Source organism: Pseudophryne corroboree, chromosome 10 (assembly GCF_028390025.1).
Source record: "Pseudophryne corroboree isolate aPseCor3 chromosome 10, aPseCor3.hap2, whole genome shotgun sequence".
Lineage (NCBI taxonomy): Eukaryota > Metazoa > Chordata > Amphibia > Anura > Myobatrachidae > Pseudophryne > Pseudophryne corroboree.
This window is the reverse complement of record NC_086453.1, coordinates 113,140,003-113,166,615: the sequence shown is the minus strand read 5'-3', so window position 1 is coordinate 113,166,615 and position 26,613 is coordinate 113,140,003. Positions and strand designations below refer to the sequence as shown.

The window sequence follows — 26,613 nt, the reverse complement described above, 5'->3', positions numbered from 1 at the left end:
TCACTAGGAATCAGGGGCTCCAGAAAGGTTTGAGGTAGGGGGCGCTGAAAAAATTACATATTGGCGCTCCCCCAATCCCCCCCCCCCCCACACACACACACACGTGTTGGGTAGTGCATACCCCCGGGTCCCTGAGGTGACTTCTCTTTTAAAAAGTGTGCTGTCGCAGCGTCCAATGCCATGTGCTGTCCTTGCTGTGCCTTTTCACAGATGCATTACTGGGTGGAGGCGTGGCCATGCTGAGCGTGCTGGGATATCTCCGCCTCCTCCCAGTAATGCATCTGTGAAGAGAAGACAAGAGATAATGGTATAGCATGCTGCAGCAGCACAGAGCACACTTTTTAAAAAAGAAAGCCACTGTCATGCTGCCCCTCTTGCCCCCCTCACCTCCATTCCGACGCCACTGCTAGGAATATATAATATGTGTCCTGTATATTAATTTGTATATACAGGTACAGTTGTATCCTATATTTGGCGTGTCCTGTTTCAGGGCTGTATTCAGAGACAGTCGCAATGGTGATGTATGCAGTGGAGCAATTTCATGCCACTGTTCACGTGTCGGAGTTGCACTGCTGGTCTTGTGACAAAGTGATTAAGAGTCAGGCACTGTCTGTGGGTGGTAATGGGGGTGGCTACTAAAAACACAGGAAAGCTACAACCCTTTGGGTGTGGCTCATACGGTTGCCCACACTTAGGTCGACAGTGTCTAGGTCGACCACCATTATTCGACAGTAAGTAGGTCGACATGTTTTCTAGGTCGACAGAGTCTTTAGGTTGACATGTACAAGGTCAACATGAGTTTTTGGAAAAAATAATAATGTTGTTTTCTCCGTAGAGTGTCCGAGAACCTCACTTAGTGCACCATGTCCTCTTGCATGGAGAGCTTCAGGCAAGGTTCCTTGCTCCTCTACCACTGCGCTTGGCACGGGTTACTGTTCCCAGTTGTAGTCCACGTGGATCGTAAAGCATGAAAAACTTCAAAAAATTTGAAAAACTCATGTCGACCTTCTGTCATGTCGACCTAGAACATGTCGACCTAGAGTAAATGTCAACATACAAACCATGTCGACCTACTTACTGTCGACCAATAGTGGTCAACCTAGACATTGTTGACCTAAGTGTGGTCAACCTAGAGACCGGATACCAACCCTTTTCAGGGGGTGTTAAAATGGCTCCAACATCTCAGTTCTATCTTCCAGTCTTAGTTATTGAACAATGTGTGCCTGATGGTTGTGTCTTCCTGCACAATCAGCAGATCTGAGGCACCTCCAGGGCATCTCAATACATTTCACAGCGGCCGCCACATTTGCATATTTTCGCACAGTTGCTGCGTGTGTTAACAGCTGCATTTGAGACTGTCTCTCAATCTGGACCTCGGTTATAACAGCAAATTGTTCTCAGCAGTAGGTTGCTGTATTTGCATACATAGGTGTAATCTCCTACCATACTTCCCTATAATATCTGTAATAAGTGTGTATAATTCTAAGTTATTTACAGAGGGTATATAATAATTCTCTACAGCTTGTCCTGTCTTCAACAGGCATACACAGTGGAAGCCACGACACCTGCCGCCTTTCCAACAGCTTCAACTACTAGGGATATGGGACAGATCTACAGTCTATGGCTATTAGTGAACTCTGGGGGAGATTTACAGTATCTCAGGGAGAGATAAAGTGGAGACAAACAAAGTGCTAACCAATCAGCTACTGACTTATTTGTGTTTAAAAAGTGGCAAGAGCTGATTGGTTGGCACTTTATCTCTACTTTATATCTCTGCAAGCTTTACAAAATATCCCCCTCTATGCTATATAAAGTGACTAATATGAGTGATTAGAGATGATACATAACACAGAAAAGCTCAGGTACACTACACATTGTATGTACTGGGACAATAGAATCTCACCTCATACGTATCTGGTGGAAGCCTTACCAGAGAACCTCCAAGCTCACATCACTCAACTCCCAGTCAGGTCAACTAAAAACTCCCTGAACTGTCATCTACCCCAAGCTTTTGTCTCAATCCCTGACATTATCTCCAACTGTTCTGGCTATAGCTGGATTCCATATGCTCCCTCTTGGAACTGACCATTCACTGGCACTCGGCGGTCAGTTGCAATCAACAGCTGCTATACAATTAAATTGGAAAAGTAACATTTTGTATATAAGCTAAAAGAAATGCAATATGAGAGTGCGCTTTTCAAATCCCATGTAGATTTTATTAATTCTTTTTAAAAAAAAATTATTTATTTGTATACACACAATTATATATAATTTGCCGGCCGGCTACATAAAAACTTTGTTCAATTTGATATAAAGGTTAATAATCCTAAATGCTTATATTTTCATTGTGCTGAATTTTTATCCCAATACTCCAAACACCTAAGTCACTCTGCCCAAGTCCAGATATATATAAGAACGTTTAGCAGCTTATTGCACCAGTTGTATTTGTTAGTAATTAAAGCCAAGCAGGTGGTTAATAATAATCTGAACCACAGCCTTACTCACAGTTGAACAGTTCCATTTAGGTAGTTCATGAATTGATTTTGTTACAACTGTAACTGATTAAAAGTACTATGTAACACTTTAAAACTTGTATATCATATGGAATATCTCTGTTGTCCACTTTATGAGCATACATACGGCGTCCCTCCTGGTTAGTGTTTCTCGTCACTGTCCGTTTTCTCTGGAGGGGAATCACTTTATGTGTCACTCGCCGTTCTTGCCCTCCCGGCACCTGGCCGTACGGCTGATATTTTCCCTCGTCAGCCTTAGTGGAGGTTTGCGGACCAATGTCGGGCAGTGAAGGCACGACTTCCCCTCACCTTCGGGGTGTTTGTAATCGCCGGCCAGCTGATGTGCAGAGTGCTGCGGTCTCCGTGTGAATGTATGACAGACGCGTTTCCCCGCCTGAGGAAGCCGCCGATGCTCTCGAGTAGGCGGGGAAACGCGTCTGTCATACATTCACACGGAGACCGCAGCACTCTGCACATCAGCTTGCCGGCGATTACAAACACCCCGAAGGTGAGGGGAAGTCGTGCCTTCACTGCCCGACATTGGTCCGCAAACCTCCACTAAGGCTGACGAGGGAAAATACCAGCCGTACGGCCAGGTGCCGGGAGGGCAAGAACGGCGAGTGACACATAAAGTGATTCCCCTCCAGAGAAAACGGACAGTGACGAGAAACACTAACCAGGAGGGACGCCGTATGTATGCTCATAAAGTGGACAACAGAGATATTCCATATGGTATACAAGTTTTAAAGTGTTACATAGTACTTTTAATCAGTTACAGTTGTAACAAAATCAATTCATGAACTACCTAAATGGAACTGTTCAACTGTGAGGAAGGCTGTGGTTCAGATTATTATTAACCACCTGCTTGGCTTTAATTACTAACAAATACAACTGGTGCAATAAGCTGCTAAACGTTCTTATATATATCTGGACTTGGGCAGAGTGACTTAGGTGTTTGGAGTATTGGGATAAAAATTCAGCACAATGAAAATATAAGCATTTAGGATTATTAACCTTTATATCAAATTGAACAAAGTTTTTATGCAGCCGGCCGGCAAATTATATATAATTGTGTGTATACAAATAAATAATTTTTTTTTAAAAAGAATTAATAAAATCTACATGGGATTTGAAAAGCGCACTCTCATATTGCATTTCTTTTGGTCTATATTGGGGTAAATGACCTATTACCCCTGAGAGAGCTGCTATCAAAACCCACAATTGCAGCGCCAGGAATACTGTGTTTGTTGTATATAAGCTGTCTGTCCGAGACCGCTAGGAAGAGACTCCGTCCCTGAGTTTTTATTCCATGCACCACAGTAGGTATTTAAATACTTCTTTATGGTCGCTAATCCAAGGGCTGTTCCCTCATTCACTCACCTGCAACCATGGCGCATACACAAACTGTGATTTTTTTCTTAAGTCACTAAGTGCAACAGACATCACTTTTAAAATATAATTGATAAAAATGAGTCCCAGCATGTTATTCTTAGGGTAATATGCTACAATGGAAGTCAGGAATAATATTAAAATACATAATTTATAGCTCATACCCTGTACCGGTAAAGCTGATATACATACCTCTGCCCTGCAAGAAGTCCTCCATGAACTCATCAAAGCCATGAGGCTTTTTGATAACATGCGACATGTGGGCATAGTGATACATTGACACAAGCACATCTTTTGGGTTTCGAGCTGTGTAAATAACCTACAAATACAACAGAGGCATCAGTAGCATTACAATGAACATTGGGCATTATTCAGGTTTGTTAGCAAACCAAAAAAGCACACTAATGGGCAGAACCATGCTGCACTGCAGGTGGGGCAGATATATCATGTGCAGAGAGAGTTGAAACGTGGGTGGAGTGTATTCAAACTGTATTCAGAATTGCAGTGTAAAAATAAAGCCGCCAGTATTTGCCATGCACAGGAACAATATAAACCACCCAAATCTAAATCTCCGTTCACATGTTACACCTGTGAACTCTGTATTTGCTTTGTAAAATCTTCTCTATAATATGGTAGACTTGGATAATAATATCCCTACCTCCCGGAGAGTGTTCTTCACTTGGCTGATCCTGCATGAATCCACCAATGTTGTCATCCATGAACATCCAGGCCTTTTTTTTTTGTTGTGGAGCTCACCAATGCGTTCTTTTTTTCTCAGAATGCACCAAACTGTTGATTTAGCCACTCATAAGGTTCCCACTATCTCTCTGAAGGATTATGTTTGCTTCTGCAGCCTAGGGATGGCCTCTTTCACTTGCATTGAGAGCTCCTTTAACCGCATGTTGTGGATTCACAGCAACCGCTTCCAAATGTAACTGCCACACTTGGAATAAAATCTAGACTTTGTGCCTGCTTAATTGATGAAGAAATAACAAAGGAATAGCCCAGACCTGTCCATGAAACAGCTTTTGAGTCAATTGCCCAATTACTTATGGTCCCTTAAAAAAGTGGAGGCTACATAATACCTAAACCCTTCCTCCAAGTTGGATGTGAATACCCTCATATTAAAGCAGGTAGTCTGCACTTTAAAACCTTATTCCTTATACAGCAGAAACTTAAGTATGTTTTGGTAAACAGCTAAAATGTCAAAAATTGTGTCATTGTTACAACCAAGGAATCTTCTTTCCGAGGAGACTTCGGAGATCTTCTTGGCAACGACCCCTGTACACCCCAGGTTAAGACTCATAGAACTCACCAGCAGGCCTTCTAGCCTATAATAGCCGATTTTCCCATAAGACAAGATGTGCCTACCGGTACTGGGATGCCACCAGGACTTACGCCACTGATGGTAGTACGAGATTGGGATAAGAGAAGAGAATAACACTACGGTACCAGGGAAAATTGGAAAGCCAAAGATATGAAGACGGGAGAGTCCCAGACGGTGACAAGGCTGGTGAAATAAGAATTAGAGGATTTAGGGAGAAAGAGAGCGCATTAAACACTAAGGACTCTGAACCTACAGGTAGAGCTATAGGTAGTGGAGGTACAGAAGAAATGCAGGAGGACTTGGGCATAGATGAGACATGTAACTACATAGCAAACAGATGAAATACAATACTGACAGAAATAACAAATAATACACATGACAGAGTATGCAGCTGACACGGAGCTGGACACAGAAACTGCAGTGGACTGTAGTAGGTAACCAGGCAAGGAATCCACGGGCTAGAACTAGTAACAAGAGACAAGGGCTCCTGTTGCACCAGGAAACTATGACCATCGGGGAGTGAGAGACAGACCACACATATGAAGGAGACAAGAGCCAATGAGAATCACAGCACAGTCAACCACCCCTAATTAGCAACTAACTGCAACCTCCTGTCACCTTCACTGGGGAAGCTTCCGGCTTCCCCACTGCCTGGCAACCCTGACCACTGCAAGCGTCCAGCATACCGGTTGCCATGGAACCGGCGGCAGGGGAGTGGAAGTTCAGGAGCATCCCAGTCGCTTAGTGATGACCAGACGCTGTGAGCCGTGAGCCATGGCTTGTAAAAGTCAATGTCTAAATATATATGGACCTAACTGTATGTTAAAGGCACTATAGAATCCAGGCATTATATCTAATACACGGACTGATTTCAGGCAAGTCTTGAATAAAAACACATTATATTCAATACATTTATATAAAAAGAGATTTGCATTAATCCGACTTAGGGGTATATTTACTAAGCTCCCGATTTTGACCGAGATGCAGTTTTTTCATCAAAGTGTCATCTCGGTAAATCTCGGTCATTTACTAAACACTAATCACGGCAGTGATGAGGGCATTCGTAATTTTTTGCTAGTTCAGGTAAAAAATTACGAATGAATACACCATCGGTCAAAACGCGGCTGTTTAAGTATGAATCTCGGTCATTTACTAAGAAGTGCAAAGCAAAAAAACACAAAACACTGCCGTGAAAAATTACAACTCGTAAAAAAGTCCTAAAAAAAAACAGACCTGCTTTTTTTATCCGTGATTTGAGATGCATGCAGGGATCCATGAGATCCGTGCATGTATATCAGTGGGAAGGGGTGTGAAAGTGCTTATTTTTGCTAAAAAAATTGCGTGGGGTCCCCCCTCCTAAGCATAACCAGCCTCGGGCTCTTTGAGCCGATCCTGGTTGCAGAAATATGGGGAAAAAAATGACAGGGGTTCCCCCATATTTAAGCAACCAGCATCGGGCTCTGCGCCTGGTCCTGGTCCCAAAAATACGGGGGACAAAAAGAGTAGGGGTCCCCCGTATTTTTAAAACCAGTACCGGGCTCCACTAGCTGGACAGATAATGCCACAGCCGGGGGTCACTTTTATACAGCGCCCTGCGGCCGTGGCATCAAAAATCCAACTAGTCACCCCTGGCCGGGGTACCCTGGGGGAGTGGGGACCCCTTCAATCAAGGGGTCCCCCCCCCCAGCCACCCAAGGGCCAGGGGTGAAGCCCGAGGCTGTCCCCCCCCATCCAATGGGCTGCGGATGGGAGGGCTGATAGCCTTTGTTGTAAAATAAAAGATATTGTTTTTAGTAGCAGTACTACAAGTCCCAGCAAGCCTCCCCCGCATGCTGGTACTTGGAGAACCACAAGTACCAGCATGCGGCGGAAAAATGGGCCCGCTGGTACCTGTAGTACTACCACTAAAAAAATACCCAAAAAAAAGACAAGACACACACACCGTGAAAGTATAATTTTATTACTTACATACACACATACATACATACTTACCTATGGCCCCACGCAGGTCGGTCCTCTTGTCCAGTAGAATCCAAGGGTACCTGTTGAATAAATTATACTCACGAGATCCAGGGGTCCAGGCTCCTCGGCAAATCCAGGGTTAATCCACGTACTTGCCAAAAATAAAAAAATGGTGTCCCGACCACGAACTGAAAGGGGACCCATGTTTGCACATGGGTCACCTTTCCCCGAATGCAAGAAACCCACTTTGCCTTCTGGCTAAGTGGGTTTCTTCAGCCAATCAGGGAGCGCCACGTTGTAGCACTCTCCTGATCAGCTGTGTGCTCCTGTCTTCACTGACAGGCAGCACACGGCAGTGTTACAATGTAGCGCCTATGCGCTACATTGTAACCAATGATGGGAACTTTCTGCTCAGCGGTGACGTCACTTTAGGTCAACCGCAGGGCAGAAAGTTCCCATCATTGGTTACAATGTAGCGCATAGGCGCTACATTGTAACACTGCTGTGTGCTGCCTGTCAGTGAGGACAAGAGCACACAGCCGATCAGGAGAGTGCTACAACGTGGCACTCCCTGATTGGCTGAAGAAACCCACTTAGACATCAGTCAGAGTGGGTTTCTGGCATTCGTGGAAAGGAGTCCCATGTGAAAACATGGGGCCCCTTTCAGTTCGTGGCTCGGCTTTCCGTTTTCTTATTTTATGCAAGTACGTGGATTACCCCTGGATTTCCCGAGGAGCCTGGACCCCTGGATCTCGTGAGTATAATTTCTTCAACAGGTACCCCTTGGATTCTACTGGAGAAGAGGACCGACCTGCGTGTGAACATAAGGTAAGTATGTATGTATGTTTGTGTGGATGTATGTAATAAATCTTTACTTTCACGGTGTGTGTGTCTTGTCTTTTTTTGGGTATTTTTTTAGTAGTAGTACTACAGGTACCAGCGGGCCCGTTTTTCCGTCGCATGCTGGTACTTGTGGTTCTCCAAGTACCAGCATGCGGGGGAGGCTTGCTGGGCCTTGTAGTACTGCTACTAAAAACAATATCTTTTCTTTTACAACAAAGGCTATCAGCCTCCCCATCCGCAGCCCATTGGATGGGGGGGGACAGCCTCGGGCTTCACCCCTGGCCCTTGGGTGGCTGGGGGGGGGACCCCTTGATTGAAGGGGTCCCCACTCCCCCAGGGTACCCCGGCCAGGGGTGACTAGTTGGATTTTTGATGCCACGGCCGCAGGGCACTATATAAAAGTGACCCCCGGCTGTGGCATTATCTGTCCAGCTAGTGGAGCCCGGTGCTGGTTTTAAAAATATGGGGGACCCCTACTCTTTTTGTCCCCCGTATTTTTGGGACCAGGACCAGGCGCAGAGCCCGATGCTGGTTGCTTAAATATGGGGGAACCCCTGTCATTTTTTTCCCCATATTTTTGCAACCAGAATCGGCTCAAAGAGCCCGAGGCTGGTTATGCTTAGGAGGGGGGACCCCACGCATTTTTTATTATTATTTTACAGTGTTTAATTAAAAAAAACAAACAAAAAAAAACCCCAGCACGGATCACACAGATCCGGCCGAGATTGATTGTAAAAAAAGTCGGCAGTGTTTTGCTAATCACTGCCGTAAAAATAGGTAAAAAATCACGAATGACATCGACATCGGAAGAAAAGAAAAACCCGAATACGACAGCTTAGTAAATCCATCGTAATCAATTCAAAAAGTTGCAGTTTTACACTGTCGATGTCATTCGTGATTGAACTTTGACCTTTTTTCGGAAATTACGAATCTTAGTAAATTTACCCCTTAGACTGTGAAGTGCCTCCGAATTCCGCTATATATATATATATATATATATATATATATATATATATATATATAAAATTAAATGCTTTTTCTGCTGATAATGGTCGTCAGATTAGGGGTATACTTGAGATTCAGTAATCTTCTCAAAAAAAATTTTTTTAATTCACATGTTGGGAGGAGTGCAGCTGTAGTGCAATATCGGTAATGGATTAATCAGAAATCAATTCAGGTGTAATTTCGCATTAAACAGTGATATTTTTGGAAGTACAGGTATGTCCAATATATTTATTTTGAGTTCAGCTGTGTAACATTTTGATTACACTAACAATGAATGTTCCATTTTACAATAATGAATCTTTCAAGTCCCTTTCTTTTTTTTTACATGACTCTGATTAGGGTTAGATTACTTTTTAGTTTTTACTGTGCATCTTCTGCTTGTGAAAGTGCAAAGGCATAACAAAACTAGTCAGTTTGAAGCGGGCACATCTTCTTTCATCTGCCCACAGAACACTGAATAGGCTATCGGTAAACTGGTGCTTTCTGTTGCCAAGTTTATTAATGCTGCATTTGAATGTTGCTTTCCTGTATATAGCAGGTAGCATAAGCTCAACGTTCCTGGCTCAGGAGCACTGGTATGTTCTGTCAGTAGCCTTCTCTGAGAAAAGCATTTGTGCTGACTGCTGTGTCAGAGAAAATGCAGAGAGAGTTCCCTAGCCTTAAACATACAGGGGCGCAGGGCATACATATTCTGTTAACCTTAGAGGCCTGAACCCCACTGGGCCCTTTTGCGATGGCTAGCTAACACTCAAACCTGTCATAGTGTCCGCATTTTTGGAAGTGATTGAGAACAGAACAACCTGTAGCCAGCAGAGGCGTATCTAGCATGGGGCGAGCAGGGCACGTGCCCTGGGCGCCGTGGCAGCCCCAACAGAGGGGGGCGCCACCGGCACCTGCACGGCCCGCTCGCCCCATCGGACAGGGATTCCGCCGGCGCTACCCGCGGGGCGCGGCGCTCTCCCTGTCTCCCCGGCTGCTGTGCCTGTCACACTGGACAGGCAGCGGCAGCCAGGAGCCTCCCCCTACTCCCCCCCCCCCCCCCCTGCAAAGTGTACATTGCGCGATCGCGACCACGGGGGTACGCGGCCTCAGAAGTGCAGGTGAGTGCCGAGCGGGGTTTATACTTTCCTGTTTGGAGAGGAGAGTGGAGTGGAGTGGAGTGGAGAGAGGGGGGGGAGAGGGGAGGGGAGGGGGGTGAGGGACAGTGTGTGTGTGTTAATTGTGTGTGTGTGGGACAGTGTGTGTGTGTGAGTGGGACAGTTTGAGTGTGTGTTAATTGTATGTGTGTGTGGGACAGTGCGAGTGTGTGTTAATTGTGTGTGTGTGGGACAGTGTGCGTGTGTGTTAATTGTGTGTGTGTGCGGGACAGTGTGTGTGTTAATTTTGTGTGTGTGTGGGGGGACGACGACAGTTTGAGTGTGTGTTAATTGTATGGGTGTGTAGGACAGTGTGCGTGTGTGTTAATTGTGTGTGTGTGTGGGACAGTGTGCGTGTGTGTTAATTGTGTGTGAGTGTGTGTTAATTGTGTGTGGGACAGTGTGCGTGTGTGTTAATTGTGTGTGTGTGTGTGTGTGTGTGTGTGTGTGTGTGTGTGTGTGTGTGTGTGTGTGGATAGTGTGAGTTTGTGGGACAGTGCGCGTGTGTGTTAATTGTGTGTGTGTGTGTGTGTGTGTGTGTGTGTGTGTGTGTGTGTGTGTGGGACAGTGTGCGTGTGTGTTAATTGTGTGTGTGTGTGACAGTGCAAGTGTGTTAATTGTGTGTGTGTGGGACAGTGTGTGTTAATTGTGTGTGTGTGTGTGGGACAGTGCGAGTGTGTGTTAATTGTGTGTGTGTGTGTGTTAATTGTGTGTGTGGGACAGTGTGCGTGTGTGTTAATTGTGTGTGTGTGGGACAGTGCGCGTGTGTGTTAATTGTGTGTGTGTGTGTGTGCTGTGTGTGTGTGTGTGTGTGTGTGTGTGTGTGTGTGTGGGACAGTGTGAGTGTGTGTTAATTGTGTGTGTGTGTGTGTGTGTGTGTGTGTGTGTGTGTGTGTGTGTGTGTGGGACAGTGCGCGTGTGTGTTAATTGTGTGTGTTGTGTGTGTGTGGGACAGTGTGAGTGTGTGTTAATTGTGTGTGTGTGTGTGTGTGTGTGTGTGTGTGTGTGTGTGTGTGTGTGGGACAGTGCGCGTGTGTGTTAATTGTGTGTGTTGTGTGTGTGTGTGTGTGTGGGACAGTATGCGTGTGTGTTAATTGTGTGTGTGTGGGACAGTGTGCGTGTGTGTTAATTGACAGGGACACCACTGACAGGGACACCACCCCCATGTCAGCGAGGCACCTGTGATTGGACAGCGGATCCAGTGCTGGATCCGCTTGTCCAATCACCCACACGCGGCGCTGGAGGAGACGGGTCCCGGCGGTGAGTGGCGTCTGCAGTGTGCGCCCCGTCCCCCATCCTCCTCCGCTGCTAACAGGAGCGGTGTTGTGCGGCTCTCCCCTTCCTCCGCCGGCTCCGTCCTCCCGCTGACAGGAGCGGCGGTGTGCGGCTCTCCCCCTCCTCCGCCGGCTCCGTCCTCCCGGCGTGGCCCTGCAGTGTGTGCGGCTCTCCCCAGCAGCAGCAGGTTAGTCTCTCTCTCTCTCTCTCTCCCTCCCCTCTTTCTCTCTCTCTCTCCTCCTGTGGATTGAAGTTTGTAAGTATAATTTTCATTTTTACAGGTGCCCCTATTGGATTCTACTGGACAAGTGGACGTGACCGGCGTGGGATGTAGGTAAGTAATCTGTCTCTCATTTTTACAGGTACCCCTATTAAATTCTACTGGACAAGTGGACGTGACCGGCGTGGGATATAGTTAAGTTTGTGTGAGTGTGTAAGTGTGTTTTAATAAATTTTTACTGTCACGGTGTGTGAGTTGTGTTTTTATTTGGGTATTTTTTCTGTTGTAGAACTACAGGTACCAGCGGGCCCGTTATTTCCCCGCATGCTGGTACTTGAGGTTCTCCAAGTACCAGCAAGCGGGGGAGGCTTGCTGTGCCTTGTAGTTCCACAACAAAAAACAATATTCTTTTTTTTACACACATGGCTATCAGCCTCCCATCCACCGCCTACGGATGGGGGGGACAGCCTCGGGCTTCACCCCTGGCCCTTGGGTGCCTGGAGAGGGGTGACCCCTTGATTTAAGGGGTCCCCACTCCTCCAGGGAACCCCGGCCAGTGGTGACTAGTTGGGGGGGGTAATGCCACGGCCGCAGGGACCTACATAAATGTGTCCCACGGCTGTGGCATTATGTCCCTGGCTAGTGGAGCCCGGTGCTGGTTTTTAAAATACGGGGGACCCCTACATCTTTTGTACCTCGTATTTTTGGAACCAGGACCGGACTAAGAGCCAGATGCTGGTTGTCTAAATACGGGGAACCCCTGTCCAATTTTTTCCCAGTATTTAAACCACCAGGACCGGCTCAAAGAGCCCGAGGCTGGTTATACTTAGGAGGGGGGACCTCACGCATATTTTATTTTATTTTTTTAACCCATTCAGACTCTTCTCCGTTAAGTTAATGGAAGCCCTGGACAATAAAATAGCATTCATGTACTCCTCCCACTCCCTTCCCAGTCCCAAACACTAATTATTTTTTTCTATAAAAATGTACAATATATCACGAGTATGAAGATCAGGCAGGCAGCGGGCATTGGCGGCATCAGACTGAGATACAAATTAGTGGCGGAGGGCTGGGTCAGTTGATGGTGGGCGAGTTTGTAAGCCATTGGTGGTGGCAGCGGGCATTGACTCAGAGGCAGTAGCGGGCATTGGCTCGGTGGCGGTAGGGGTCATCGGCAGGATTCGGCAGACATTATGGCTGTAGTGCCTCACCGCACGCCACTGACCTCACCGCACGCCACTGGTGTGTGGGACACTGTGCGTGTGTGTTAAGTTTGTAAGCCATTGGTGGTGGCAGCGGGCATTGGCTCAGAGGCAGTAACGGGCATTGGCTCGGTGGCGGTAGGGGTCATCGGCAGGATTCGGCGGACATTATGGCTGTAGTGCCTCACCAGCCACTGACCTCACCGCACGCCACTGGTGTGTGGGACACTGTGCGTGTGTGTTAAGTTTGTAAGCCATTGGTGGTGGCAGCGGGCATTGGCTCAGAGGCAGTAACTGGCATTGGCTCGGTGGCGGTAGGGGTCATCGGCAGGATTCGGCGGACATTATGGCTGTAGTGCCTCACCAGCCACTGACCTCACCGCACGCGACTGGTGTGTGGGACAGTGTGCGTGTGTGTTAATTGTGTGTGTGGGACAGTGTGAGTGTGTGTACATTTTTGCAGTCCAGTGCGTGTGGGGGAGGGGAAAGTATGAGAATGTGTGTGTAGCCTGAGTGGGTGTGTGTGGTGTTTGGGGGTGGCCAGTCTGTGTGTGTGTAATCTACAGTGTGTGTGTGTGTGTGTGTGTGTGTGTGTGTGTGTGTGTGTGTGTGTGTGTGTGTGTGTGTGTGTGTGTGTGTAAGGGGGAGGGGCAGTCTGTGTGTGGGCGGGATGTACTAATGACCATTTACCGAAGAGGGATATGTATTAAACCACGGGCATGGAGATGCCCTTCTCACTCACCATCCAGCTGGGTGAGCGAGCCGGGCAGGTGGAAAGTCAGCAGCAGGGGCAGCATGCCGGATATCAGCAGCCGAGGGTGGGGGCTGTAAGGCACGTGCGGAGCGGTGCGGAGCCCAAAGCCGGAGATCAGCAGCATGTTGACCGGCAATAAGCAGCTTCTGCTTCCGCGTTCAACATGCTGCCGATCTCCGGCTTTGGGCTACGCAGGGTTCGGGGGATGGGTGTCCTCTGCCGGTGTACTGCAGCTCTGGGGGTGCGGGCTCCGGAGGCTTTCAGCACTGTTGAATATCCAGCTGCCTCAAGTATGTACAGCCCGCACCCTCTGCTGCTGATATCGGGCATGCTGCTGCTGCTGCTGGCTGTCCCCCCGCCCGGCTCGGCCACACAGCTGTATGGTGAGAAGGGCATCTCAGTTCCCGAGGTTTAACACATACTGTATGCCTCAGTAAATGGCCTCTGCGGTAAATGATACTAATGCTTACCGTGACAGTAACAGCGGGGAGGACGGCGCACATCGGGATCCTGCAGCAGGAAAGAAGAACCCCTTCGGAGCGCAGCAGACCACACTGAAAAGGGTGCATACCTGGTGCGGTGCTCTGCATCCCGGGTGGTGCCGAAGATGTGGAGTGTCGGAGGTGGCAGAAGCGCCGCAGCTTGGGGTGAGAATCCGCTGCAGCCCTTCCGCTGCTAAACTCTGCAATTAGTCTATTAAGGGGGTGGGCTCCCCTCATCATAGTGCCCCACAGGCCTTGTTAATTCTGGGGGTAGGATCCCCTCACTCTATAATGTGAATTTTGGCTCATACCGTGTGCTATAATGTGAATTTCGGCTCATACCGTGTGGGGTAATGTGAATTTTGGCTCATACCGTGTGCTATAATGTGAATTTCGGCTCATACCGTGTGGGGTAATGTGAATTTTGGCTCATACCATGTGGAGTAATGTGAATTTTGGCTCATACCGTGTGCTATAATGTGAATTTTGACTCATACCATGTGGGGTAATGTGAATTTCGGCTCATACTGTGTGCTATAATGTGAATTTTGGCTCATACCGTGTGGGATAATGTGAATTTCGGCTCATACTGTGTGCTATAATGTGAATTTCGGCTCATACCGTGTGGGGTAATGTGAATTTCGGCTCATACCGTGTGCTATAATGTGAAAGGGGCACCAGTACTAGATAGTATAAGGGGTCCTACTACACTGAAGGACACGCCCCTTTTGAGTGACTGCGCCCCTTTTCTGGAGCGCGCGCGCATAATTGCTATCTGCACTCTTTCATTCCGCCTTCAAAAATTCAACTTCGACCACTGCACCTACATCTATACATACACACCCTGACATCTTTATATACAGTGACACCGGTGGCGTCTGCACATACTTTCCTTTTGTTTTGTTTTTTTATTATTAGCATTTTATTTATTTATTATTTTTATTATTATTATTATTATTATTATTATTATTATTATTTTTTATTATTTTTTTGGGGGGGGCGCCATTATTGATCTTGCCCTGGGCTCCAAAAACCCTAGATACGCCTCTGGTAGCCAGACATATTATACTTACATTGTAGTAACACTCTTCTGTGTGACACATTGTTCCTACTATAGTGCATACATCCAACTTGTTCCAATGCATTTTTGTACAAGGAAATCAGTATGGCTAAAGAGCTATTTATACTGCACATAGGGCCTAATTCAGACCTGATCGCTAGGGTTCGTTTTTTGCATCCCTGCGATCAGGTAGTCGCCGCCTGCAGGGGGAGGGGGAAATTGCTGTGCAGGGGTGTGATCGCATGTGCAGGAGAGCTGTACAAACAGAAGTTTCTGCACAGCCCAGGACTTACTCTTCCAGTGCGATGATCGAAGCCAGAGCTGACGTCAGAAACCCTCCCTTCAAACGCCTGGTCCCTCCTGCGTTTTTCCGGACACTCCCTGAAAACGGTTAGTTGCCACCCACAAATGGCCTCTCCCTGTCAGTCACCTTGCGATCGCCCGTGCGATCAGTTTTCTCGCACCATCCCGTCACTGACCGTCGCTCCCCGTCGCTGTGGACTGACGCACCTATGCATTGTGGTTCATACGCATGCGCAGTTCAGACCTGATCGCAGGCTGTATGAAAACGCAGCCTAGCGATCAGGTCTGAATTAGGCCCATAGTGTAATCATAAAACTTATTTCCCATTGTTACAATTCTTACCTTGGCTTTTGAAGAAAAAAAAGACTTTGGAAACAACTGTATTTGTAAATGGGAAGAAAGGTATCGAGGAGATTCACATTGATCCACCAACTGTACCCCGACCCCACTAACATCAAGCCAGGGGATCCTCATGTAGTTTGGGACTTTATAGCACCAGGTAGAGTCACCATTGCTACGGATAAGACTCAGGATTTCCATCATCCAGGTGGTTCCTGCAGGCAAACATCCACATAAAACCATTAATGTATGCACTGAAAGAGATCAGATGCTGCCACCCAACCAAAACAATTCCCTGCTTTATTATGTGAATGAAATATGTCACGTTGGTGTCTGATGTGGCTTTATGGGCTTTAGGGGGCAATTCAGACTGAATCGCTGCAGCGGCAGCGATCGCAGTCTGAAGCCCTTTGTGGAGTGCGCTCACGTAGCGGACGCACTGTGCATGCGCACTGTGCGTGTGCATCCCGGGAGGCCCAGTGAGATGCTAACAACTTCTCAGAGCTGTGATCAGGCAGAGGCGGTCGCGGGGCGGGAGCGGGCGTGCCAACAGCATTAGAACGCCATTGACGGGGTGCAGTCTGGACAACGCAGGCATGTTCAGACCACTGCAGGGGCGGGTCGCAGCAGGGAGCTACTCGCCGGGTGCAAAAGCATCGCAGCTGTGTGATGCTTTTGCACCCTTGCGGGGGGAGGGTAGGGCCTGACATGTGGGGCAGACTAGCCCTGTGCTGGGCGTCCCACCAAATGTCAGAGAAACTGATCGTAGATGTGCTAAATTTAGTATATCTACTATCAGATCTGAATTACCCCCTTAGTGTGGTGGCCAAATACTCACCAAGCAATGCATTGTGCTTTAAGTTGGAGGAAATATTCTTACAGTGAAGAAAACGTTCTTGCTAATATTGTTTATTTAAAATGAAAATTTACAATAACTGGAAAAAGTGTAAAAGATTTCTAGTGTATCCCAGTCTTTTTCTCAAAAAACACCAAAAGCTTTGCTTTGCAAGAGAATCCACCCACAGCTAGCAGGTATAGGTTCTATTTTCTCTCTGCAGGTATTTCACTAAGGAAATCTATTGGCTGCAGATAACTTTACGTTGTATGGCTACCTCCAGCATCTCTTGATAACTTCTTCTTATGTAGAGATGCTCAAGTCTGTTTTAAAATGTACTTGTTCATCAAAATGGCTACATTTTATTATTGTAACCATGCAAATGGCAACCTTGGGCTTCTAATTTCAAATACACTATAAAATATAACCATTAAAGCTACAACAGCAGCATTTAACTGTTTAATGGTTTAAAGAACTGCAAATGTAAACTCAGTCTCCTGCCACAAACTTCAAACCACAGAAAGACTAAAATTTGCGAGTTAGAGATCCAAGACTCAGCCAAATATATTTTTAGATCTGTTTAAATTATTTGAGCAACTCTACCCTTGTGCTGACGTCTCTCAGTCGCCTCCATTTTGGGAAGTATCAAGACCAGGATCTCCATCTTCCGATGGAGATTTCCTGGCCTCTTGGTAGGAGCTGTGGCAGACATCTTGTGTGACCCCAAGACTCAAACAGCCAGCCAATGGAGTCGCAGGTGATGCAATGCAAGGACACAGCACTGGATCACAAATGCATGCAGGAGGCATCTATTTATACCAGACTCCTCCTGCTGCATTACCATATCTGAGCATCGCTGCTGCTTCCCGACAGCTGGGATGCTGAACACATCCATCCTGTCGTTACACTAAACACACACACATTCCACTATCTTAGCGTTAAATCAGAGGATTTTAGTTTCTGAATTAATATTTTTTATAGCTACTGTATCCAATGCCTTACTAACATATGCTGAATACACTGATCCACAAAGAAAAGAACAGGAGCTGCACTAATTATCACACATACTCTGAAAAAGAACCAATTATAGTTATTAATAATGTATTAAAGACAAATAATCATACACTACTGCATCACTAATTACATAGTTCCACCCAAACACAATGCTAAATAAAGGCACATAAAAGCAAATAAAAATGTTACGATGTTAAAAAAAATCAGTTCAGCAGGAGATAATTAGTGCTTGAATAAGCACATGCTAATTTACTACTTTATGCTGATGTATGCATGTATGTATGCGTTCAACTAATGTGGGCAGGGGCGGATCCAGAACAAAATGACAGGGGGGGGGGGGGGGCACCATTACAGGGTAAGAGGAGGTATACTTTTATGTGTGCCAAAGGCAAGTGTGCTCCTGGAAAAGTGGGTGTGGATCCGCAACAAGGGTCATGGCCTCAAAAGCAATGCCCTATTCACGACCCATGCCCTCATTTTCATCACACTTCTTAACCCTTTCTCATCCCCTCCAAAGCTTATGCCGACCTTTTCCTCCTTAGTTCTCACCCAGTCCCCTCACCAGTCACAGCCAGGCTCCCCTTCCCAGCCCCTAGACTCTGAGTAACCGTCCTCTCTTCCACCTCCTGACCCCTATTCCCGAACCCAGCACTGCTCAGCTCCTCACCTCAATCTCAGACTGATTTTCTGAATATACGGGAGGCAGTGGGCGACTTAGAGTATGATGGAGAGAGGCAGTGGGTGACAGGAAGAGGGTGACAGAAGAGAAAGGTAACAGGCAGAAATAGTGGGAGACGGAGAGACAGTGGATGATAGGAAAGGGTGACGGCGAGAGACAGTGGGTGACAAGGAGGTGACGGGGAGAGGCAGTAAGTGACAGGGAGAGGGTGACAGGGAAAGGCAGTGGGTACCAAGGTAAAGCAGAGGGTGATGGGGAGAGGGTGATGCCTTGCAGAGGCTGACAAGTAGAGATGAGTGGGTTCAGATGTAATGCCAGAATTAACGCCAGTTCGGTTTTATCCGGATTTTTCTTGTTGGCTATCCAAAACACGTGACGTCTGTGAGCCAATAAGATGCTGTTTTGAAAACCGAGTAAAACCAAACCCGCTCATCTCTAATGACAAAAGAGGCTGATAGAGATATAGTGACTCAGGGGAGAAGCAGAGGGTGAGGGTACAGGGAGAAACAGTGAGAGACATAGAGGCAGTGGGTGACAGGGAGAGACAGTGGATAGATAAGAACCCCTTGGCCCATCTATTCTGTCCATGTACATGCACTATTATACACTAGAGTTAATTTTTGTCACAAGCCAATTTATTAACCAGTATATTTTTGGATTGTGGGAGAAAACTGGAGTACCCGGAGGATACATTACGCACGCAAGTACGGGGAGAATATACAAGCTCCACACAGGGTCATACAGGGGATGGAACCCAACTGCTCAGAGGCAGTAATGCTAACCAATACACCATCTGTACTGCCCGATGTAGCAAGCGCATTAATATCCCCAGTACGTTGCCCACCCCCTTCAAGGAGTGTAGCAAGCACATACCCCTCACTAGTGGACCAGTAAGTATGTCCTCACCTAGAGCAGTACAGTGAGCACATACTCTCAACCCAGTAAAGGAGTGAATATCCCCCTATCAAGTGCTGCAGCAAAAAAAAAATGTATGTGTGTGTAAATATATATATATATATATATATATATATCCTGTCACACTGAGGGGGAGTGAACAGCACTTAGATTGGAGACACAAGGCCTCCCCTGCCATCCCCTGGTCCGGTGCGCTGCACTGCCCCAGCGCAGCAGCACCCGCACCCCGGTCACCTCACCTTGAGTATGATTACAGTTATGGCGGTGCAGGAGCTGCGCTGGCAGGGAGCTACTCAGCTGGTGAGGGGGGGGTGGGGGGAGAGAGCCTGACATGCGGGGCAGACTAGCCCTGTGTTAGGCGTCCCCCCACATGTCAGAGTAAGTGATCGTGGATCTGAATTACCCCCATTTTGAGAGATCCATGCTACTCAGAATGTGCACTTAGCAGAAATATATAGTTATATAGTCTCCTTCAAGCATTTCAGTGATTATTTAAAAGGATTTTAAATGGCTTTCAGAAAGTAGCATTGTATGGATGGAATTCTCCTTCAAGTCAGAATGAACAGTACCAGAGAAATAAAAATGTCAGTTATTTTCTACCACCATACAAGTTGCAGATGGAATTTAAGTTATAATAACTGATGAATAGTAAATCAAATGTTTCTACTTGGACATTAAATCTTATTTTATTTCTTCTAAATACATTCATAATTAATGTTTATTTACGAATTCCTTTAACTGGGAAGGAAAAGGGAAATTACAGTTTGAATCAGTAATTCAGAATATTAATAGAATATTAATCAGAAGGCAAATTAACCGATTCCCCTTTGCATCTAGGAAAGACCCTGGCTACATTCAACATGAATCCAACGAGTCCTATTAACTCTTACCTATCTTATATTAGAGACTATACAGAATGTTTATTTTTAAGATTCCTACAAATAATATATAGGCCGGTATTCAATTACCAACGAAGAAACATCAGGAGCGAAAAACTCAGATGTTTCTTTGATAATTTTTGGGGGGCTATCCAATTGAGGGCCCAATTCAGCATGGGTTGTAGATGTGTGAAAAGGTTTAGGGTTGCCCCCTGCCAATGCAGCCTAGCTGCAAATACCGATTTTCGCACTTCAGTGATTCATGCTGAATCGGGCCCTAAGTCACCTGAAACGGGACAAAAACAGGACTGTTTTCGGATTATGCTTCGCCTGCCTGAGGCAGGTGAAATGAAATCCCTGATAAGCAGCGGCTTGCTACTGTATATATATGTGTTTGTTTGTTTTGTGTGTAAGCGGCACTATTGGAGGGGGCAAAACTAAAGGGGGCATAACTACTTGGGGCATGTCTACAGGGGCCATATCTACAGGGGGCATTACTATAGGGGGCATATCTACATAGGGGAATATCTATGGGGGGCATATCTACAAGGGGCATAACTAAAGGGGGGATATCTACTGAGGGCATATCTACAAGGGGCATAACTAAGGGGGCATATCTACTGGGGGGCAAAACTAAAGGGGGCATATATACAAGGGCATATCTACAGGGAGCATATCTACAAGGGCGTAACTAAAGGGACATATCTACAAAGGCATAAGTAAGGGGGGCATATCTACAGGGGGCAAAACTAAATGGGACATATCTACTGGGGGCATATCTACAGGGGGCATAACTAAAGGGGGCATATCATCAGAGGGGAAAACTAAAGGGGGCATATCTACAAGGGGCATAACTAAAGGGGGCATATCTACTAGGGGCAATACTACATGGGGCATTACTACTGGGGGCATTGCATAGGGGGGCACTTCATAAGGGGCATCACTTCTGGGGACATAAGAGGCACTACTACTGGGGGCTCTACATAAGGGGCAGTACCACTGTGGGCACTACCACTACAGGGGGCATTGCATAAGGGGCACTACTACTGTGGGCATTATGTGTATTTGGGGTGCTACTACTGTGGGCTTTCTATATAAGAGGCACTAATGTGTGTCATAAAATGAATAAGGGACACTACTATGTGGTGTAATGTGAATAAGATTGTGCTACTGTTCTGCGTAATTTGAATTGGAGATACTTTTGGCGTTTCTTTTTGAGACCACGTCCTTTATGTAGTGCACGCTGCAGGAGCACAGGCGGTGGGGGGCAGGTGAGTTCCATCACCTCCCTAGAACCACTTGAAGCACTGCTTCTACACATCTGAGGAAATAGTTTGACTACTTTTGAGGACCACAGGAACTACTGTGAGTTTCAGTACTTCCATATAGCTCAAGAACTAGCCCAGGAACTAAGTTTTACTATCCCAGAGTAGCTCAGAAACTAATGCTAACTGCCCAAGTATAGCCCAACTGCTGAGTTTTACTTGCCCAAGAGGCTCAGAGCTATGTTTTACTGTTATTGAATAGCATAAGTAACCATAAGAACTAGAGATGAGCAATTTCGTATCTACTTGGCTATGTTTGGATCTCAAGAACGACATCTCATTGACTATTCAGCTCTCACGTGTTTTGGACACCCAATAAGGTAAATCCGAACTTGTGCTAGTTTGGCAAAAAGAGCCGAGTAAATACAAACTGCTCTTCTCTAATAAGAACAATATGTCTAAAGAAATCTATATACAAAAATATGCCTCTCTCCCTCTCTCTTTATATATATATATATATATATATATATATATATACACAACTCGCAATGTGTGCCTATAATATTCTGTAGATGTACTGTCAATGTAATAATTAATAGTAAGTGCAGTTATTTATAAAGGACAATGGGTACATGCATCCATAGTATAACATTCCACACCACCTCCTTCCTCCTGAGCCCATACCTGATTTAGGGTATGTAACGAGGTAGACATCATCGTCGTAGACACGATACTCATTCTCCAAATATTCCAGCCTTTCTTGTGAGTAGATGATGGAAGCAAAATTAATCCCTCTGTGTTGGAAGTAGTCTGTGTCCATAATGTCTCTTCAGACCACAGATAAACACAATGGAAAGCCCGGAAATGCTCTGTTTTATAGAAAAAGACTAAAAGCTACAGATAATAAATCTTTAAAAAATCTGGGAGATCTTTAAATGCTTATTTTGGTATGAATTGGGAAGTGCAACCCATGTCGTACTGGCAGAGCATCCTTTGTGATCTCCCACTTTTAGTCTTATGTGAGAAAATAAAGCAGTATAACCAGAATGACATAGATTATTGTTAGCACAAGTTAAAACGTGCGGCTTCAAAGGATATTGAATCAAAAAGGTACATTTATAGCTGTGCACTTTAAGCTGCCCAGCCCATACATTGCCATCAAAACACTGGACCTGCCCAGGTTTATGATGTAGTAGGTTTATGATGCACTTACGAATCAGTCTGCTAGATTTAATGCAGCATAGATCTACGTACCATTCTTGGGTGTAATGCTGTGTACACACAGTGAGATATTTTCTTTCGATTTGGACTATATAGTCCCGGATGTGGATCAACAATTCTGCAATTATATTGCAGCGGAGATGCGGTTAATGACGGAGGATCAAAAGATGATCCTTAAACGTTTAGTCTGTGAGGCCACCTCACGCACCAGGCGCCAAACACTGGTGCCAGCGTGTGAGATAGTGCCAGATGACTGTTGGCATCTCCCAAATTTGCCCCCTCCCACCTTCCCATACCACCCCCCCCCCCCCCATAACCATTCCTCCGCAAACAACTTTTTTTCCGGTGGGAGCCGCCCAGCCCCTCCCACCAATCAAGCACCTCGTCCACTCGTCCAGTGGCATGTACTCGGACATGCCGAGTACACAGCCCTCTGTGCTGGGCGACCCTCGCTATTTTAATTTATAATAAGAATTTACTTACCGATAATTCTATTTCTCGTAGTCCGTAGTGGATGCTGGGGACTCCGTAAGGACCATGGGGAATAGCGGCTCCGCAGGAGACTGGGCACATCTAAAGAAAGCTTTAGGACTATCTGGTGTGCACTGGCTCTTCCCCCTATGACCCCCCTCCAAGCCTCAGTTAGGATACTGTGCCCGGACGAGCGCACACAATAAGGAAGGATTTTGAATCCCGGGTAAGACTCATACCAGCAACACCAATCACACTGTACAACTTGTGATCTGAACCCAGTTAACAGCATGATAACAGAGGAGCCTCTAGAAAAGATGGCTCACTACAGCAATAACCCGATTTTTTGGTAACAATAACTATGTACCAGTATTGCAGACAATCCGCACTTGGGATGGGCGCCCAGCATCCACTACGGACTACGAGAAATAGAATTATCGGTAAGTAAATTCTTATTTTCTCTAACGTCCTAAGTGGATGCTGGGGACTCCGTAAGGACCATGGGGATTATACCAAAGCTCCCAAACGGGCGGGAGAGTGCGGATGACTCTGCAGCACCAAATGAGAGATCTCCAGGTCCTCCTCAGCCAGGATATCAATTTTGTAGAATTTTACAAACGTATTTGCTCCTGACCAAGTAGCTGCTCGGCAAGTTGTAAAGCCGAGACCCCTCGGGCAGCCGCCCAAGATGAGCCCACCTTCCTTGTGGAGTGGGAATTTACAGATTATTGGCTGTGGCAGGCCTGCCACAGAATGTGCAAGCTGAATTGTACTACAAATCCAACGAGCAATAGTCTGCTTAGAAGCAGGAGCACCCAGCTTGTTGGGTGCACACAGGATAAACAGCGAGTCAGATTTCCTGACTTCAGCCGTCCTGGAAACATATATTTTCAGGGCCCTGACAACGTCTAGCAACTTGGAGTCCTCCAAGTCCCTAGTAGCCGCAGGCACCACAATAGGTTGGTTCAGGTGAAACGCTGAAACCACCTTAGGGAGAAACTGAGGACGAGTCCTCAATTCCGCCCTGTCCGAATGGAAAATCAGATAAGGGCTTTTACAGGATAAAGCCGCCAATTCTGACATGCGCCTGGCCCAGGCCAGGGCCAACAGCATGACCACTTTCCATGTGAGATATTTTAACTCCACAGATTTAAGTGGTTCAAACCAATGTGACTTTTGGAACCCAAAAACTACATTGAGATCCCAAAGTGCCACTGGAGGCACAAAAGGAGGCTGTATATGCAGTACCCCTTTTACAAACGTCTGAACTTCAGGGACTGAAGCTAGTTCTTTTTGGAAGAAAATTGACAGGGCCCAAATTTGAACCTTAATGGACCCCAATTTCAGGCCCATAGACACTCCTGTTTGCAGGAAATGTAGGAATCGACCCAGTTGAATTTCCTCCGTCGGGCCTTACTGGCCTCGCACCACGCAACATATTTTCGCCAAATGCGGTGATAATGTTTTGCGGGTACATCCTTCCTGGCTTTGATCAGGATAGGGATGACTTCATCCGGAATGCCTTTTTTCCTTCAGGATCCGGCGTTCAACCGCCATGCCGTCAAACGCAGCCGCGGTAAGTCTTGGAACAGACAGGGTCCTTGCTGGAGCAGCATCTCTTGAAGTTCCGGTTACCAAGTCCTTCTTGGCCAATCCGGAGCCACGAATATAGTGCTTACTCCTCTCATCTTATCAATCTCAGTACCTTGGGTATGAGAGGCAGAGGAGGGAACACATACACTGACTGGTACACCCACGGTGTTACCAGAGCGTCTACAGCTATTGCCTGAGGGTCCCTTGACCTGGCGCAATACCTGTCGAGTTTTTCCCAACGGTTTATAATCATGTGGAAGACTTCTGGGTGAAGTCCCCACTCTCCCGGGTGGAGGTCGTGCTGAGGAAGTCTGCTTCCCAGTTGTCCACTCCCGGAATGAATACTGCTGACAGTGCTATCACATGATTTTCCGCCCAGCGAAGAATCCTTGCAGCTTCTGCCATTGCCCTCCTGCTTCTTGTGCCACCCTGTCTGTTTACGTGGGTGACTGCCGTGATGTTGTCCGACTGGATCAACACCGGCTGACCTTGAAGCAGAGGTCTTGCTAAGCTTAGAGCATTGTAAATGGCCCTTAGCTTCAGGATATTTATGTGAAGTGATGTCTCCAGGCTTGACCATAAGCCCTGGATATTCCTTCCCTGTGTGACTGCTCCCCAGCCTCGCAGGCTGGCATCCGTGGTCACCAGGACCCAGTCCTGAATGCCGAATCTGCGGCCCTCTAGAAGATGAGCACTCTGCAACCACCACAGGAGGGACACCCTTGTCCTTGGTGACAGGGTTATCCGCTGATGCATCTGAAGATGCGACCCGGACCATTTGTCCAGCAGGTCCCACTGGAAAGTTCTTGCGTGGAATCTGCCGAATGGGATTGCTTCGTAGGAAGCCACCATTTTACCCAGAACCCTTGTGCATTGATGCACTGAGACTTGGCTCGGTTTTAGGAGGTTCCTGACTAGCTCGGATAACTCCCTGGCTTTCTCCTCCGGGAGAAACACCTTTTTCTGGACTGTGTCCAGGATCATCGCTAGGAACAGAAGACAAGTCGTCGGAACCAGCTGCGATTTTGGAATATTGAGAATCCAATCGTGCTGCCGCAACACTACCTGAGATAGTGCTACACCGACCTCCAACTGTTCCCTGGATCTTACCCTTATCAGGGAATCGTCCAAGTAAGGAATAACTAAAATTCCCTTCCTTCGAAGGAATATCATCATTTCGGCCATTACCTTGGTAAAGACCTGGGGTGCCGTGGACCATCCATACGGCAGCGTCTGAACTGATAGTGACAGTTCTGTACCATAAACCTGAGGTACCCTTGGTGAGAAGGGTAAATTTTGACATGAAGGTAAGCATCCTTGATGTCCCGAGACATCATGTAGTCCCCTTCTTCCAGGTTCGCAATCACTGCTCTGAGTGACTCAATCTTCAATTTGAACCTCTGTATGTAAGTGTTCAAAGATTTTAGATTTAGAATCGGTCTCACCGAGCCGTCCGGCTTCGGTACCACAACAGTGTGGAATAATACCCCGTTCCCTGTTGCAGGAGGGGTACCTTGATTATCACCTGCTGGGAATACAGCTTGTGAATGGCTTCCAAAACTGTCTCCGTGTCAGAAGGAGACATCGGTAAAGCCGACTTTAGGAAACGGCGAGGGGGAGACGTCTCGAATTCTAATTTGTACCCCTGAGATATCACCTGAAGGATCCAGGGGTCTACTTGCGAGTGAGCCCACTGCGCGCTGAAATTCATTGAGACGGGCCCCCCACCGTGCCTGATTCTGCTTGTAAAGCCCCAGCGTCATACTGAGGGCTTGGCAGAGGCGGGAGAGGGTTTCTGTTCCTGGGAACTGGCTGATTTCTGCAGCCTTTTTCCTCTCCCTCTGTCACGGGGCAGAAATGAGGAACCTTTTGCCCGCTTGTCCACGAAAAGACTGCGCCTGATAATACGGCGTCTTTTCATGTTGAGAGGCG

At 46.7% G+C, this 26,613-nt stretch overlaps 1 protein-coding gene across 1 annotated transcript in view; it reads right to left on the bottom strand.

The window, feature by feature from the left end:
* The window catches only part of LOC134965067 (sulfotransferase 2B1-like), a 64,983-nt gene extending 42,767 nt beyond the window's left edge, over nt 1-22,216 (bottom strand). Inside the window, exons 1-3 of the mRNA XM_063941631.1 lie at nt 22,081-22,216; nt 15,814-16,025; nt 4,095-4,221 (exon numbers count right to left, since the gene is read on the bottom strand). Of these exons, the coding sequence (XP_063797701.1) occupies nt 4,095-4,221; nt 15,814-16,025; nt 22,081-22,216 (475 nt within the window). The remainder of the gene's footprint in view (nt 1-4,094; nt 4,222-15,813; nt 16,026-22,080) is intronic.
* Nucleotides 22,217-26,613: the final 4,397 nt, after the last annotated feature.